This window comes from Scomber scombrus, chromosome 14 (assembly GCF_963691925.1).
Source record: "Scomber scombrus chromosome 14, fScoSco1.1, whole genome shotgun sequence".
NCBI lineage: Eukaryota > Metazoa > Chordata > Actinopteri > Scombriformes > Scombridae > Scomber > Scomber scombrus.
In genome coordinates this window covers 5,139,702-5,158,057 of record NC_084983.1, presented here as the reverse complement: position 1 = coordinate 5,158,057, position 18,356 = coordinate 5,139,702, and the positions used below count along the sequence as shown (strand labels likewise).

General features: G+C 41.3%; 1 protein-coding gene across 2 annotated transcripts in view; it reads left to right on the top strand.

Moving 5' to 3' along the window:
• uvrag (UV radiation resistance associated gene) overlaps positions 1–18,356 on the top strand; it is an 87,454-nt gene that overhangs the window by 9,819 nt on the left and 59,279 nt on the right. For both annotated transcript variants that reach the window (XR_009927085.1, XM_062433076.1), the window contains exons 7-8: positions 4,175–4,280; positions 9,493–9,619. Coding sequence is in view for 1 of the 2 variants with exons in the window: in XM_062433076.1 (XP_062289060.1) it covers positions 4,175–4,280; positions 9,493–9,619 (233 nt within the window). In the remaining variant the exon portion in view is untranslated. The remainder of the gene's footprint in view (positions 1–4,174; positions 4,281–9,492; positions 9,620–18,356) is intronic.

The following is an 18,356-nucleotide window of genomic DNA, read 5'->3' as shown; positions in this document are numbered from 1 at the left end:
ACCCTGGAGTCTCAAACTGCAGCAGCAAGAGTTAGGAAACAAACCGACTGCCTAGCTTTAACTCACAGTGGAGATATGGATTTGGATGCTCTTGTTTTCATTTCACACCTCTGCAGTGGACTTATCAGAATCACAGCAGCCGCCATACACATCATTTAAAATGTAGTCCAGGGTTGTTTTTTTCAATATAGGCAATAGACCTGCACCGCTTCTTCTTCCAAAATCTCTTCAAACCAGAGTTACATTTTCTCAAGGCTGAGTCCTCAGACGTGTATTTTTTTCCAGCTTGTCTGCCTTCCATTATCACCGCCTGCCCAACTCTTAACTGTTCTCTTGTGTTTTTCCTCACCGTTTCCAGCATAACAGCTTCTTTGGTGCTTGCCTAGAAGCACTGTCTCTTATTATCTCAGCTTGCTGATGCACAGTAGGGTTCATCACCCTACCTCTAAAATTCTACCACAACTTAAAACCACGAAAACCACCTCCCTTTGTGTTATCTGGCTTCTCAAACAAAGACCAGAAGGCTTTGACTCAAATTGGAATTTTTATGAGGTCCTCGTACATAAAACACTATTTTGCAGCTAAGCCTTTCCTTTGTTTATTATTTGGCTTTTTACATCAGGCATCTTAAGCAACCATGACGAACACTATGAGATTTTTAGTCTAAGATGAGGGCAGGGAGTTGATATTCTCATGACACAGGGTGCAAACTTCTGTGATTATCTGCAGAGTGTAACCTCTTTCTGACCCTTTTGAGACAAAAAGAAATCTTTTCTCAAGATCTCTTCAGCTTCCCCGCATCTACTGTTGTAGTTGTCATGTAAACAGGCTTATAGCTACTTAGCTGGTCCTCCCAAAAACATCAGCCTGGAGGTGTAGAAGTGCAAATGCAGTCTGGCTAAAGATACTTAAATGCAGTAATCCGTGAAGTACAGACAGAGTAGGGTTGTTTGTTGTCTGTTTTGTACATAGCAGAGGTGTGATAGTGGGACATGAGCCTTTATTTGTTGTCACAGAATGTCTCAGGGCTTGTTGTGTAGAAGTTAATTGGCTGCCCTGTTCACCCTGTGCTGTCTTGAGAAATGGTTGCTGGAAATGAATTCAGTACAGTTCATTAGTTCTCAGGCTTGTTTTCCACTGACCCAGGTCTGTTTGACAAGTTCATCGGGCACACTTGCATGTGATGAACAGCTGGAAGACTGGCCAGGCCGCACCGCGCTCAGTGTATTCAGAATACAGCTTTGCCAAAATCAGCTGAACTGAAGCAGCGTGTTTGTCTGTCGAATCTGAACCACTTGATGAATTTACCTGATACCTTTACAATACAAGGGCATGTGGGCATTGTTTACTGTCTGCACCTCTTTCACTCTTTTTCTCCGTCAAACACTAAAGGTTTTCCAGTCGAATGAAAGTTTTTCTTCAGAACAAAAAGCTCTGAAGTGATATAGATAAGGTATTTAAAAAAACACTTTCAAATAAAAAAGAAAGAATGGTTTAACGCAACCGACTTCAATATCCTCCGGCCAAGAAATGGTGCTACATGTGACGTCAAAACGTGATCCACTTGATGTTTGTCTCTTTAGTTTCTCTCAGAAGAACGACAACATGCCCCCTAATGTCTTCTTCAGTTCCCAGGTCTTTCTCTTTCTTGCGTCGCTTATCTCTGCAAGCCAGATGACACATCTGCATTTGCCGATTCCTGCTCCGAAATGATTGCAAGATTGCGGACGCTGGACCTTAAACACGGCACATAAACCGCAGCAAATATTTATTTAACGATCATCAGTAAAGGTAAATGAACAGAAAACAGAGGAGCGGCAGTCTGGGAGGCTGCCAGGTTGACTTGTAAATCTTGAAAACATTCATTATGTCAACATTCTAATTTAACTACACCTAAAAGCCCCTATTTTCTACGAGATGCCTGCTGTTTATCAAAAAATCTGGACATTTCAAAAGCACGGGTTTCATCTGACACCCCTGCAGTATCTAGCGCCACGGTCAAAGGAGCAAATGTTATTGTTTTTCTGATGTTAATCGACATCAAGGGTTGAGTGCACAGCCTCAGTCATAACTTCCTGTAAATCCCCCGTGGCATAGTTGTCGAATACCTCTCTTGCCTCGGAAAAGGAAAGTTGTCGAGGCTGGTGAGAAGATGTTTTCAGGACAGTTGCCCAACGATTAAACCGTTGTCCCAATGCGGATGAGTGGTAAGAACACCTCCCCTCCCAACTCCCCCCCACCCATGCTTGTCCATGATTGTGTGAAAGGGCCTGATGGGCAGGCGTTAGGCCAAGACGCTGGCAACGATAAGGGGGCAGACATGCGTGAAAAGGAGAGAGGAGATAACTATTCTCACCTGGGGGAAAAGGCCATATCAGATTCCAGCATCGCAATCACCTAAACAGATGAAGCTGTCAAAACAGATTTGCCCTGATGTTCCAAAGACTATCTCCAACTGCTATCGCTGTCACCACAGACAGATTAAGAGGCATAGGCAGAAAATATGAAATGATCTTTCGGTCGGACTCCTCCCCTAAGCTCTATTTACATCATCATAGAAACAAAACTTATTTTTTTATTTCTTTTATTTTCTGAGTTGGTTGCCCAAAAGAAGCAATATTCAGAGGTTACTGTGTGAGTTTCATGAGGGGGGAAAAAGCCCCCAAGGATGTGTAAAATTACCCCACCAACCTAGAAGCCTGTTTAAAAGACCCTTTTACCCTAAAGCCACTCAAAGCAAGCACACAACTAAGTAAAACCCTATTCACATCACCCTTATGACCAAAACCCACAATCCTCTCTTACTGTCTGCTATAATCAGCGTCTCCAATTTCTGCTTGTGTTTTAAGTCCACCTTAAGTGGCTCACTACCACAGACCAGACAGTCAACAGAGGATCTGCATCGGAGAGTATAAAGAAAGAAAGCAGTAGTATTGGCATCTTAAAGCTCTATAAAGCTCTATTGAAGTAAACGTCTCAATTTAGATTGGATTAGAACCTGTCATCAAATCAACCCTTTTGATATGTCTATTTTGGAAATATGGACAAATGAAGGGAAACTACTAATCTTTACAGGTGTTGTGGATTACAACAGTTTTCCCTTAATTAATTACCAGGCGGATGCTGTTGACGTTCCCTGTGGTGATTTTACATTTTTTTAAACTGCAATGCTAGAGGCAAGGGAGGGAATTAAACCATGCTAACAAGTCTCTCATGGCATATGAATGGCATTGAGACATTCAGGAAGAAGTAGATGATTTAAGATCAGTCTGACAGTATGATTGCTGATTGCCAGTCCCCCCCTTTTTAAGTCTGTTGTCTGTAGCTGATTCCCACCATGTGGTATTATTGTCTGTTGATGAGTTGTCGGAGTCCCGTGGGTTGTACAGAAGGGGGCAGGGTGGAAGCGTTTCGTCTCTCTCTTTATGGTTTCTGAAGAAAACATATTTGGAAGTTAATTGCCGCTGTGATTGATGGCCCAAATAATGCTCCGGCTTGTCATTTGTTCACTGATGTTGCTGTTCCCCATTGCGGCGATGACAGTGACATGGCATTTGGAAAGGGGCCTCCATCTTTGCGGCTTCGAATAATTAGTTGAAGGTTTGAAAGTTGTCTTCGCTCTCCGCGACTGATGGGTTCAGATCCGTAGGACAACGTTTGATCTCATATTCTGGTTAGATTATTAGAAAATTGATAGTGATTAAACTTTTGTTGAGATTTTTGAGGTTTGTGGTATTTAAGAACTTGATCCGTTTGGCACAGAGTATAAAAAGTCCTAATAAATCGTATACTTTTTATCATCGGGGATGTCCTCAGTATTGTTTTTGTCCTTTGTTTAATGTTCAAAGTCATCAATACAATTTTTTTTTGGAGACTCAGCAGTCGGGCCGGAACAATGAAGATAAACCCTAGTTAATCAGTAAAAGAAACAGGGAGGGATAACAAACACAGTGCACAATGACTCTTCCACATGGAGGCAATCATAATTGTTAGGGTGCCCTTCAAACAGTCATTGTGAACATTCAGGCTCAATGAAATTAATCGATGGTGCGGTCATAACACAGCCAGTTCATTTCGTGGCCTTTTTTGGAAATAGTTTCTCATTCTCATGGTCCAGCGTGTGGTTACAAACAATGATGTGGACACTCACTGTGTGTTCTCCTTTCTCCTGCAGGCTTCACACAGCCCAGAGGGCCATCAAGCAGACCCAAGTGACGGTGCAGAAGATCGGGAAGGAGATTGAGGAGAAACTAAGGACGACAGCGACCTGCACGGAGCGGGTGAGCCCAGTCAACCACCAGCGGCGAATTTCTGCTCGCCAGCAACTTAACGTTAAATCAACAGCAGCGTTTTAGCGGCTTATTTGCTTCCATAGGAGTCTGTGATTTTGTTTCATTAGCTTATGTTATAGTGAAAGTAAGATGAGTTGGATTTCATGTTTTGAGAAAATATATAAAGACGAGGTGCAATTTGAGGATTTCATGTTTTCAAAGAACATTCATTAAGACCACAGAGCGATAACGGGTCCATCGGCTTCCACATGAATAACAAACATCAGCAGACTGTGTTGTAGCAAATACTTAACCGGATTAAAGAGCTTGATCAGCCAAATCTCCAGGTATAATTGTAATGTAAAGTAATGTGAGAAGTAATTATACCCTTTGGGCAGCTATTGTATCTTTTTGTTTGGACGGCTCAACTAAAAAAAAAAAAAAAAAAAAAAAAAGTGGAGAAAGAGCAATATCCCGGCTGCTGAAATGATAACGCTTTGACCAAAATCCACTGTTTATGTTTCCACCTCCAGTCATATCCTCGACTGGGATCCCTAGCAAAAGCAAGAAAGCATATTTAACATTTTTGGAATTGGCAGCCACACAGCTGTGAAAACGGAGCACTGATCCCAGGTTTGACATTGTGTTTATTGTAAACACTCACTTCAAAAGCAGCCCCCTCTCCTCTGCTGTTATAAAAGCCCCGAGGCAGTGACACTTCAGTGTTTTTATCCTCCAGGTAGACTTGCCTTCAGAAAAAAACATCTCTCTGGTCACACAATTACATACCTTACGTGCTGAAAAATCATTTTGGGCAGCTGTCATATTTGTATTCTCACACAAAATTTCCCCCAACCTGTGAGAGTGTGTGTGCTGTGTATGCTCTTTTGCAAAGATGCCAAATTTAAAGGTTTAGAGCGCCTCTTTAGACAGCTGTTACAGCTGTTGCTTTCCATCACGGCTTTTGAAATGGCTTTTTTTTTTTTCTTCATCTTTTCCACAGACCTTCACCCTACCTATTAAAGCAGCTCCAATATAGCCCTTCTTAGCCTTCCCACAAAAACATTGAGGCTCCATTCTTTTGCCACAAAGGATCCCTTTCAAAAACTTGTCTCTGATATTTCCCCCTCACTGAAACATTCCTTCAAACCCTTTTCAGAGTTCACATCAGCTAATAAATCACATAATCCTCGTCCTCTACCTTTCTGTAAAAGCCTGCCAGCTTGGAGTGAGTGGAGCATTGTGTGGCTCTTCTAAGGGTTTCCCCCCTCTTGCCTTTGGAGAGCTCTGTACTATCCTTCTGTGTGCGTCGCAGCGAGCGCGGATCAAAGCGGGACGGGAGTAGAGGCCACCAATCCCAGCACATGGCCCTTTCACCCTCTCACCCACACCCTGCCATTAATCTACGGGGTTATAACATGCTCACCCCCCCCCCAATGCCTGCTGCTTATTTACTCAGCTGACCCACTGCTGTTTGATGTTCAGCAGGAGTCAGACGGGCTCTGGTGGTAGGTTATAGTACCATACACACACACACACAAACACACACACACACACACACGCACTTACCTAGACACACATACACATTCTTACACGACTGTGACCCACTTGTCAACTGTGCTGCTTAGTGAAAGTGTAGGAGGCTCACAGTTCGTGCCAAAGCTGGCGGTGGTTAACATGCAAGCATCAGGGTGCAACACATTGGAGAAATGGAGGCTCTATCAGTCTTCTCCTCTCCGCGACTGATACCCCTCTCTGTTTTCGCCAAAAAGCCCTCAGAAGTCTTTTTTAGAAGAAGCATATCTGTGTTTTTCTTCTGATCCAGGCCAGGATCGCTATCTTAGTGTATGTTTGTGTGTGCGTGATGCCAAAGCCGCCGCTTGCAAACTACGGGATACGGTAAATAAATAACAAAAGCTCTATCTCTGTCACCTTGCCAGCAGACTCCCTCCCAGAATTCTCCATGTCATTTCTGCGTCGCGTCACCGTGTTTTTCTCCCCCAGCTCATATTACATGTACGTCTCTTTTTTTTTTTTTTTGTCTCGCGGCCCTTAAACATCGCCTCCCGAATCTCTCCTCGCATGTTTTGAAGTTTCCATATCTGTCCATGCCAACTTATCATGTCTCATTGTATGTTTCTGTTAACCTTCAATCGCTACCTTTCATCTACTGTATATCACATCCACATCCATCAGTCCATGAATCCCTGTGCTGTTCCTCATTAGATAGTTGGCCCGCTGCAGGCCTTTTCTCTCCCAGATAGAGACGTGAAGCCTGATGAAGGGACACCCCATAGAGAGGGCAAGATGTTGACTAATGACCTGCGCTGTGATGCTGCTGCTGGTCAGGGAGCATGTGGTGAGAGAGACGCCAGCTGTGAGTCATGGGTACACAGAGACAAAAGCTCGGCGAGGCTCATCTGGAGTTGATGGACTTTCTTGTGGTCTCTCACTTGGGGTTTTCGCCCAAGGGTCTGTGTGTGTCTGCACGTTTGCATGTGGTTTACTGTATGCAGGGTGTTACTCTTAAGGAATTAAGGAAAAAAAAACTTCATCCATTGAGAGGCAACTCAACACGCTGTGCCAGCTACGCACTGCTTCAATAGTCAGACACAAATCCTAATTCACATTCTCCCAGCTGGTCCAGAGAACTGAGGCACTAACAACCGCTCTGCCTCCAGATTTCACATCCTTTATATATTTAACTTCCTCTAATGCCACTGCACACACACTCTGTACTGGGATAACAGATTGATAATATCAGAAGTTTTAAAAGACCTTGCGTCTGGCTGTTCAGGTTGAATTTGGGAGCTCATCAAACTCTGTGAACTAATTCAATTATAGGCCTTTTTTTTAATGATTAACATTTTATTGTTTTTTCAGAAAATTTAAACATACAAACATCTCGATCAGAAAAAGTGAAACAAGTACACATACATCAAAATAAAATGAAAGGAAGTCATAGCACGACCATAGACAAAAACTAAACTAAAAATAGATTTTATAAAATAAAATACTAAAGTACTTGAGTTTCCAACCTTGCCTGTATTTAGCTACAGTATTCTATCAGAATGTATCCCTCAGTCATGTATTCTAGTTAAATGCTATGATTATGAGCTGGAACGCCATTAAATGTCCAAAGTGTACGAATGATACTTCCCCCATTTCAAGTTGTACTCCTCCACTTTATCAAGCAACCTATAGGACAATTGTTCTAGGGCAGCCAGCTGACCAAGAGAGGTGTGCCACAAAGATAGTGCTGGTGCAGAAGACGCTTTCCATTCTTTGGCCAGAAGTTTCCGGCCTAACATGAGGACGGTCTGGGTCCAGTTAGAAAGTGGAGGGGTCGAATCACTTAAAGCAGAGGGGTCACCCAAAATAAACAGACTAGGGGTGAATGGGATATTCTGGTCGATAATTTTCTCTACGATTGCATGTAGGGAAGACCAAAATGCCTGAATTTTTGGGCAACTCCAGAGCATGTGCACTAGAGTACCATTTTTGTCCTGACACCTCCAGCATTCTGAGTTGTCAACCAAACCAACCTTGTGCAGCCTGGATGGTGTCCAATAGATTCTATTCAGTATTTTGAATTGGATACGTCGCGTTCGCAGTTCCCTTGACATTTTTTTCCCCATTTCTAAGAATTCTACCCCCAATTATAGGCCTTATTCACTGCAGGCATTTAGACTTGTCATAGTAGGAAAAGCATTCATAATACAGACGACTGTGTTCCATTTAGATGTCCCATTTAGTCATGTCAGTGAGTCAGCATGTACAATACCAGGGCTGGAAGTACCACATGTAAAAGGAATGCAGCCAATTAAACGATGCGTTCAATCCTGTGAGAAGTCCAAATGTCTGCTGTGAAATGGCCTTTACAATGCTGGCTCTCACAGGTTCAACAGGTGAGGGAGGGAGCTGTCCATCAAACACGGTCTGTCCATTAAGTAATTAGAAAAAAAACCCATAATGGGGAAAAACAAGTGGAAACTTGGTGGAGAAGAATGCGTGTGGAATGCCTTTTGTTGCAGTAGAATACAGCTAAGAAAAATTGGAACATGCTAAATAACATAATGGGTGAATAAAATAAATAATAAGGAACACATTGACACTTCCATGTAAAATAACACACCTTTTTATACAGCAGTAATTTAGACTCATCATAGCAAGAATAGCACAGGTGATACTAATCTAACAAACACTAATTAAGTGCTCCATCAAGCCCTGCTGTCAGTGACAATGAACCAGCATGCACAGCATCCCTAATTTGATTAATTACAGCTGTGCTTTTCCTGTTAAAATGTCTACAACAAACTGAATTAAAAAATGAATGAATGCATAATGTACAGGATTTGTAAGTATCTTAATTTATATGCAGTGTGAAATTATGTGACATGACATCATTTTTAAAGATGTCCACTAAGTCTCAATACATCCATAAAATGAACTATTCTTCTTCTTCTCAGTGTGCCAGTGTCAGTTCAGGGCTGCATCTGAAATTACACACAATATAATGCACTATATAGTGAACTATATGATGCATTATATTCACCCTCTGACATCTGTGTGTGTGAATTTCTGAATAAAGCCCTCAAACAAATTCCCACTACTGTCTGCTTGTAATCCCATAGTGCAATGTGTCGCATTCGCTCTGTGACTCATTATTATAATTAACACGTTAGAAAATATCTGTTTGCAGCTCATTATGTAGAGTAACCAACTGTATCTATTATACAATGAGAAGTAAATGAGCCCAGCCCAGGTTTGACACTCACTCTCATCTCTTCACATGTTCTTGTGAGCAGCTGCTTGCATGCTATCAGCCAAAGCTCCACTCTACACTCCCAAACTGCCAGCCAACCCTTCCCATGACTCGGGGCTCATTATTACCACTAACTCTGATCTCAGGGCTCAGCGAGATGTTTAAATAGCCAAATCGTCCTCCATCTCTTTTTGGCGTTAGTCGCCGAACGTGGATTCTAGATTATTGACCGCAAGTGTTGGCACGGCGGTTTGTGTATTAAATCAATGCGACATGGGATCAAGCTGCGAAAACACAGCTTGTTTTTGAGGGAGCTAGAAGGAATTTGGGGATCTTTACAAAAGGTAATAAACAGGAAAAAATGTCCTGTGACCACATGCTAAATATTATCCCTCTCTCTCTCTTCCTTTGTTTGCTCTTCGTATCTCTCTCTTGTCCTCTGTTTCCGCTGAGCAGAAGAAGGAGCGGGAGTGCATGCAGCTGCGTATCGCCGTGCTGCGGAGTGAGCTACAGCGCCAGAGGAAGGCTCTTGGCAGGGAGATAGACATGCGGCAGAAGGAGAGGGCACAGCTTCAGAAGAAAGGTAAAAAGCCAGTGGGTGCACGTACAAAACAGCTGTACACCATCCTGGATCTTAATGTCTTTTTACAGTTTTTGCAACACACACAATACAGTGACGGGCTGGTATTTGTTCAATAGTGTCATGTGAAAGGAAAACAATCAGTCGCTTCAGCCTCACAAATGCCTCATTTTGCTGCCCCTCGAGGAGTAAACCGCTCTTCTCCTCCATTCTGAAGTAATGTCATCATACTTGTTCACTTTTACAGAAGCACAAAGTGGCATTAAGCCACACGCGACTGAGCCAACATTGTGAATACTGTAAACACATAAGAGCACGTAGCGGTCTACGCCGTCAGTACACTTTTTTCTTCACGCTGTTTTTTCCCCCTCCTTTAGTTTATTGCCTCAGTTAACAGGAACCGACTGGTGGTAAGAGAAATGAAAGGCATTTGGGCGTTTAGTGCATAAGTATCACATGAGATGATCAGTCCTTCTGCAACTCATTTTGTTGTCTCTATAATGGTGCAGCATGACTCAAATCCAGCTTGTGTAAAAAAAAAAGAAAAAAAAAAAAAAAGACTTTAATATAATGGTAGAAACATGTGCAGTAAATCCTTCCAAAATCCCCAAGTCCTGTCATGATTAACCACAATGCTCGGTCACAGCTACTAATTGTAAAGAGAATATTGAATTGTTATGACACAGTCTGATCATCATTTTGTATACAATACAGGAAATGCAGATCAAACCAGCATACTTTTTGATTTTCATTTAGAACAGTGCAATAAAACCTTTTGGGTATAGCTCATTGAAATCAATAGATAAACCAGATAGATACATAGATAAATACATTTCGTTAAGCATTGCCCATCCCAGTAGCATACTTAAAAAAATTCATATAAAAATATATGTATGTGTATATTACAGATAAATAAATATATGGATGTATAAATAGTAAAGTGCAGCAGTAGTAGCGTGTGTGTTCGTTCATTTAACACTATATTAACACTCTAATGTAATTGTAATATGTGGTTTACTAAAGCACCCACTCAAAATGTTTATCCTCAGTAATGTATTGTTGACAAGGCTGCATTAGGGCCCTCATGGGGCCCCTGGGCACTGAAGCTCATGTCCCCAAAACAGCTTTTATTTTATTCTTGATATTTTATTTATTTTAACACCTCTGCTCTGTTGGGTGGACAGCTTGTAACTCCGTACTTGTGTTTTGGGCATACTAGGTTTCCGACAGTGACCTTAATTATCAACATCAAGAGAGTGGGTCAAGCTTTGTGTTGTATTTCTTTGAACCCGTCAAAAAAAATCAAAAAAAAAAAAAAAGTTTCCTTCCATCATTGAGGGCCCCTTTCTAGTCAAAGGCCCCTGAGCGCTTGCCCACATTGCCTGTATAGTAGATCCAGCCATGATTTTTGATATCGTCTAGCTTCCATATTATTGTGCCACCATTAATAGAAATGACAAGTTAAAGACAAGTTCATTGTAAAGCTACTTAACACTATTAATTCAATCATTCAGTTTACATTTTGTCAACTTTCAACATGTGATTTTGTTGTACAGGAAACTCCACTTTTAAACACCCTGGTAACAGATTTCCGTGCAGTCTGGCATTAGCAGGTAGGCTCTGTGTGTGCACTGTATTCTCTGACTACAGTGGAGTACAGTAGAGCGCTGTCACATACAGGAAACCTCTGTCACGATCCCCATCCGCAGATTGGAGTCACTCAGCGCACACGTACACACAAGGCACACATAATGTACAGTGTATAGAGGCCATTCCTGTGGCTTACGCAGTCTGTGCCAGGCCACTAAAGCAACAGTGTTAGTGCAGTGGTGTCACTGAGTTAACCCTGCGAAGCCCGCAGCTATGGACCCTGGTGTCTTAGAGCCGAGGAGCGTTTAACTGCTGCCTCTTACTGTTCATAGGGAAATAAAAGCCTTATAGAAAGGCAGTGTTGTGAAGCTTGAGTTGGCACACATGCATGAATTCAAACACATACGCAAGTGTACACAGGTGTACTTGCTCTTAAATAATATATGGATTTTGATTGCATGAACCCACAAGTTGTTATATGGTAATTTCAGGGGCTGTAACACATGAACTCAGTTTTTATTTCTCAACTTTAGTTACCTCTGTTTCCATTTTGCCGTTTTGCTTTTCTCATGCTTGTTGAAATCCAGATATAATAGTCAGAAAAGCTTATGATTGAGGTGCATTGCAACATACACTTATAGCAGTATACAGAGAGTCTATTGAGGCGCTTTACTATCATCAGCACTGGTGTTTGAATTAAAAGCAGGCCAGGTGCTCTCTGTAGGAACCTTGAGTCTTGAAAGATCAACTTGGTGGTGTTTGGCTGCAGGGCACGGCACCTCACTGAACTGCCAACCTCAGGTGAGGATTGTTAGTAATGACCACGAAGTCTGCACATGCACTCACACACACACACACACTAACACACAGAGAAAGACAGCACTAAGAAGGTTTGACAGAGAAGTTTCCTTTGTGCTGCAATCCTAAAAAATGGTCGTTAATCCTCTGCCTCTTTACCTGTCACCACTCCGTCTACAGCCAAAAGAACTGGCTGCTCTCCCTCTCTGCATCTCATTCATGGCTGTTTTCCAGACTGGACAGGTGCTTATTAAGAAACAGAAAGAAGAAAAAAAACTCTTCAGCTGGTTAAAGAGGGGAGAAAAAAGGTATTTTAGGATAAATTGAAACGCTGCAGCCGAATAGGGCGATGCTGAAAATCGTGTTGTTTTTTCCCAGACTCATAACTCAAAAGCCAAAAACCATATGCTGTCGAGCTCTGCTGTGCTCCCAAAGCTTGTTGTTTAACTCTTCCAATCAGCCCGCACTTATTCATTTGTTTCCCAATCGGAAAAAACCCTGCATTAATTACAGACAGGATACTCTCGGAGACGGGTGTTTATAGTATTTCATACGGCAGCTGATTTTGCGTGTGATTATATTTAGATTGGCACCGCATCATGTTTGTCTCATCTGATCCCATCCTTCATTTCGGGAGGCCCACGCGATTTTATCAAGCCGGGCTTATATTTCATATCAAAACGCTCCTCTGGAGAATCCATTGGCTTGTCTGTTAAAACACACAACCAGCCTTAAAGAAGCAAAATTAGCCCGAGTCGGCGGTACATGTCACTAATCAGACAAGCTAACAGCTAAGGAACAGATGATTTATGTTCCCTTTTAATGTCAATATTGATTCAATTAGAGACAAGTGTTTAATTTGTTCAATTCTCACACATTCCACGTCTTATTCGACACAGGCTTCGTTCTGAGGTTTATTGACAGTTTAACAATATGTGTAAGCACATTGCAATGCGGTATCTCCCCAGAGGGCATCACATATGGACTGTTAACCTTCCATTCCTCGTCACACTTTAGGATCTCATCTGAACCTGGCCCTGTGGTCTTCCCATCTCTCGCACAGTCACAGGGCCCATTAGCAAATAAATCTTATCAACCTCTTATTCCCAGGAAACCGACCTCTCTCCAAACAAGTGGCTCAGTAAAACCCAAACACACGCTCTGGCGGAGGCTCCGCAGGTGCGTGGGTTCCACATGCGAGCCAGCAGATGAAGACGAGATGAAAGTGTGGCGTCTGCCTTTTTTTTTTTTTTTCTCCCTTAAAGTAACTATTAGGATGTTGCGGTGGACTTGCTGATGCCTGTTCTGTATATCCTGCGTGTCCCTCTTTGCCATCCTGGCCAGCGTTAGCATAATAAGAGCTGTAAAACATCAGCAGCCGGTATCATCCTGACGACAGGTTAACGACTAGCTGTTCAATGCCTGCTGATTTACAGTAATGGCAGTGAAATCATAGCAGAAGTGTAGAGTCGAGGAAAAGCTGTTGTTTTTCACTCCCGCTGCAAAATGCGCGCAGTCCTACGCACATTTTTTAACACAATCCATAACAGATGACATATTAGCACCATTTTTTTGTATCTTTTTTACAGATGTGAATTTAAAATAAAAGGCTTTTCTTTCTTTTCTCTCCCTCCTTAGAATTAATGGGTTTGCTTTTGATGGGGTCACACTCTTGTCACAATTTCCTCATGTCTAATTTCCCTTCTTTCCACCTTGAGCAGACGACATAAATCAGCGTTCTGAACGGCGTTTATTGTACTTAGTAACGGTAGTTATTCTCACGCTCTGTAACACAGCCAGGGCTCCCGACCAATAAATGTCAGTGGTTGAGTTTCTCGAGTGTAAAGGAGCAAAGTTTTTCTGAAAGTATGGTGCGTGCGGAGGTATTTGTCACCTCAGGAAAAAAGGTCTCATATTGAAGCTATCATCATTAGAGCTCCTTTACTAGCAGCTCAGCTTTACACATTCACATCCTTCAGCTGGCTGCCATTTTGACTCCGGGTAAAGGTTGACAAGTACTGCAGTTCAACGCTCTGCCTAATGACTCACTAGGTTGTCATTTTACCTCTTTCCTGCCTGTTCTGTTTACTCTGCTGACGTCCCACTCACAGTCAAACCTTTGCTTTCATTAAAGATTAAAGAGCAAACAAAGACTAGGCCTTTACAGTTATATTCCACCACACAGCATTCAATATGGTCTCCTTAGCATTTTCCTAATTATTAAATTCCCGTAAAGCTTAGTTTATTCCTTTCATTCCGTTTCACAATGCTTTTTACTGCATCTCATTTCACTGATCGCTTTTATTTTCATCATTTTAAACAGCTGCATCGACTGCTGCATGGATCAAATCTCACTAGATAATGATGTAACATACTAAGACTCAATTTTTTGTCATAAACTGTAAGATCATTTACAGTTTATAATGTGTATCAGATCATAGGGGACTTTGAAAAATGATCCATGTGTCATTTTCTCATGAACGCATTGCTGTGTAATTCATGACGATAACTGTTTCTCAATTGCTTTGATCACTTGTGTTTTGTTCATTTGGCTAAAGAGCTTTTCCTGTAAACTGCACACTCAGTCACACATTACCCACCCAAAACGCCGCAGAGGGAGCATAAATTTGCTCGTAAAGAGCAGCTCAGTGGGGCCACAGACACTTTGTCAACAAACTTGCTCAAGATTTTCTACTTTTTGCAGCCCAGTCGCAATTAAAATGTGTGTTTAAGCATTTAACTAGGACCTTTGGTCTCGTTTTAATCAAGTAATAGATTGCACAGTTCTTATAAAGAAACCTCACATATTATTGATATAAGGGTCAGTAACAAATAAGGGCAGGGAAGATGAGCAATTCAAATATATCTCTATATAAAAGCAGCATCAGGTTTGTTAAAATGTACATTTTGTAGTTTTGTTGGTTTTATATAATTTGAAATGACATTTGCACTTTATTTTTTAACCAAAAGTAAGACTGAATGCTCCTGAAAATGTCAAATGGTGTAACCACAAAAGAATGATAAATATTAAATATGTTATCCACCTACAGTTTATTTAAGTGGACTTATACAAATAATTACTTCTTTAAAAAAAAAAAGGTAAATGGTTATTGATTGACATGATTCCCCAGATGAAATGTAATATTTAGAACAATTGTATTCCATTACCTTTATTTAATATAAAAAGTTATAATGTAAGATCATGCCAAACTAGTTGGTATGGTGTTTTATTGAGAATTTACTGTTTTTAAGCAAGTTGAATTATTTGGTACAAAGTTTTTATGGTTACACCACTTAGACATTTTTACCATAATCCTTTAATATATTCTCTCTAAATGGATTAAAAGAAGAATTTTATGCTGGGTCCAGAAAAAAAGAATGTGTGCAAGTTATTTATGTTTATTTTCCTTTAAATTTGACTAAACCACACAGACGCAAAAAAAGTCATTGACCCATAAACAACAAGTGTCCCACTCCTGAACCCTGGGAACCCCACACTCAACCTTTAGCAGATTTGACATCATTAATCAGCACATATTGATTTCTGTTCTCTAGGTAACTGGTTATCCAAGAAAGTGCTACTCCTCTGATTCCATATTTTAGAAGTTTTATCAATAACAATGGTCAACTGTATCAAATGATATTTTTAGATCAAGGAACATCCCCACAGCATATTCTTTATTTTCCATAACAGTTGTTATCTTGTTCACAAATTCTGTGTATGTATCTGTCTGGAAACAGCAGAAAGACAAGACGGTATTTCTACTAAGTTTAAACCAGTCCAGCGTTGTCGTTGCTGTTCCAGACTTCACCTGGTCCAGGAACGCTCCACTTCTTACACAGGGGTCACAAAAGGTCAGCGGACGGGTTGTCCATTTTGCAGCTGGATACTCTTCAGAACCACTGGAAGCTCAGCCAGCCACCTGCTGCCAGAGAGACCTTATGTTGTCTCATTATGCAAGAGTTATAGTGAAAGATTTGAGTGATTCATTGTCAGATCCTAATATTTCAAGCAGCAGCAGATGGGTTAGCATTAGAAAGCCACTCCACATTTTGGATCCTCAACCCACCACTAAAGTGTAACATGAAAGATAATGTCTCAACTCACAAACACAAAAAAAAGCATGAACACGGCCCGATGTAACTGCAGGGATTTGCCTGTCGGTATCATGATACAAAATGGAACAGGTTGGAGGGATGAAAGAATGAAAAAGATGGATGGATAGAAGAGATAGAACAGAGCTGGGCATTGCATGAAAGCAGTAGAGGCCCATGTCATCACTCACAACAGACGGATAGGTTGTCTGATCTCTCTGTCTCCTCAGATAATCTGATGGAGATACTTCTGAGAACCTCTATTTTCTCCATCTCAAGGTTTCCACCCTCATAGTGCCAGTTTGAGCAGAATAACTGCGAGTGGAAGTTCTGCGGTTAAAAAGCCAGTGATCTATCTTGTCACACATTTGATTTAATAATCTAATTGCTCAACATTTACTTTACTGCCAAGTGCTGTCATACCATGACAGATTAAAGGTGGATCGCGGGCTCGCTTCGGACTTGACCCGTCACACTTCCAGAAATCGTGCGTGCTTTTCTTTGAATGCGTGACTCCCAGGACTTTAACACTGCATAGACATAGTGATGACATGTAGACAGTGATTAAAGAAGAGAACTTTGGAATCATCCAGAAATGTGTTTGTTTCCTCTCATAGCTTCCTGACTGGAGTTTGGCCCTGTTACTCTCTATTTTGCCTCACTGGTGAAGCATTTGTCAATGAACAGGCACAGTGTTTATGATGTATTAGACCAGAGTCAGAGTTTGATAGTGTGGCTAAATCTTCACAGTATGGATCTTTCTCTGCCTTTCTTTAGCTAACCTCACAGATTAAGGACACAAGCACTTTTAAGAAGCAACAGGAAGTGTTATGTTTGCATTAATAGATTAAATTACAGATCCAGACACAAAGACTGAGAAAATACACATTATTCTACGTAGAGTTCCCTTTTTGTGTATGTTGATTAATGGATGTTGGTTGAGACTTTTAAGCAGAAACCAAAGAATCACAGAATATGTCGTAATTTATGACTGTTAAGTTATTTTTGTAGAGCCGCATCAATTAATTAGTTGATTGACAGACATTTAACTGGCACATATTCTGATAATCAATTATTGTTTGATACTTTTCAAAAAGTTGTGTTGTAGATGTGCATTATTTTATTGCTCAATTAATATGTCAACAATAGAGAGGGTTAGAATTTGTAGTATTATCTTTGATGTTCTCTTCCTTACCTCCCTCCTCCTTCTCTTCTCTGGGATTGGCCAGTTAAGCCTAAATATATAGTCTTCAGCACCTGAAAATTATCCTTATCAGGGGACCCGGCCGCCTCTCGTGGCTCATCTGAATGTAATGAATCAGCGACCTGACACCAAGGTTCTCCAAGGCGGCTGAACTCTTCATCTTGTCACAAAGAGTGAGGCCGGCCACCCCGGGGGAGAGACCTCATTACCAGTGTTTATCTTTACAGTCTGAGCATAAAGCATATGGGATTCTTGGCATGAGGAGCTTTTGCTTTGTGGCTCTGCTCCCTCTTCATCACTACAGTCTGATACAATAGCTGCAGCTGTTGCACCTGATGGTCAGTTTCACAATGCTTTTTTATCCCCTACTTGTGATGACAACCGTTGAGCGCTAAATAAGAGCGGCAGTCCAAAAGTTGAAATAATGATCAAAATGCACAGAGAATTGGCCATCTGCTTCTTTTTTTTTTTTTCAGCTGTCAGCACAGACAGACTGAATAAACAAACGCTTCTTTGTGATATTTGTATGTGGGGAACAAATGTAAGAGAAAAATACAATGTCTATATACCACTATATTTAGGTTTAGCTCAATCTGTATGGCGTCTATGTTAATTCACATGCAATGGTAAACCCCCGCCATGCATGACGATGTTGTATGAACACAGAATTTAGAGAAATCTTCAGTTCCAACCCTAAATTACACTTTGTTACTTTACGGTAACACTAATAACACTTGAGTGATTTGTAAGCTTGCCAGTATTGCGGTTGCACAACTTCCACAAACTGTATCGCCACGGTCCCCCTTATCTGTCTGATTTTTATTTATTTGCCCAGCTCTGTATTTATGTAGTTTGACAAATCCTGTAATCTGCATGCGTATGTTGTTTGGTTTTATGCGGTGTCAAAAGGAAATGGGTTTTCCTCCTGATCAAAAGAGCCGTTTGATCTCGCTCGAGTTTAACTGCGGTTGGCAGCCAACCAAACACGAGCCCACCTGGCTTGTGCTGCTCAGACATAGCAGGAGAGAATACACACACCTGATAATTTAAAGT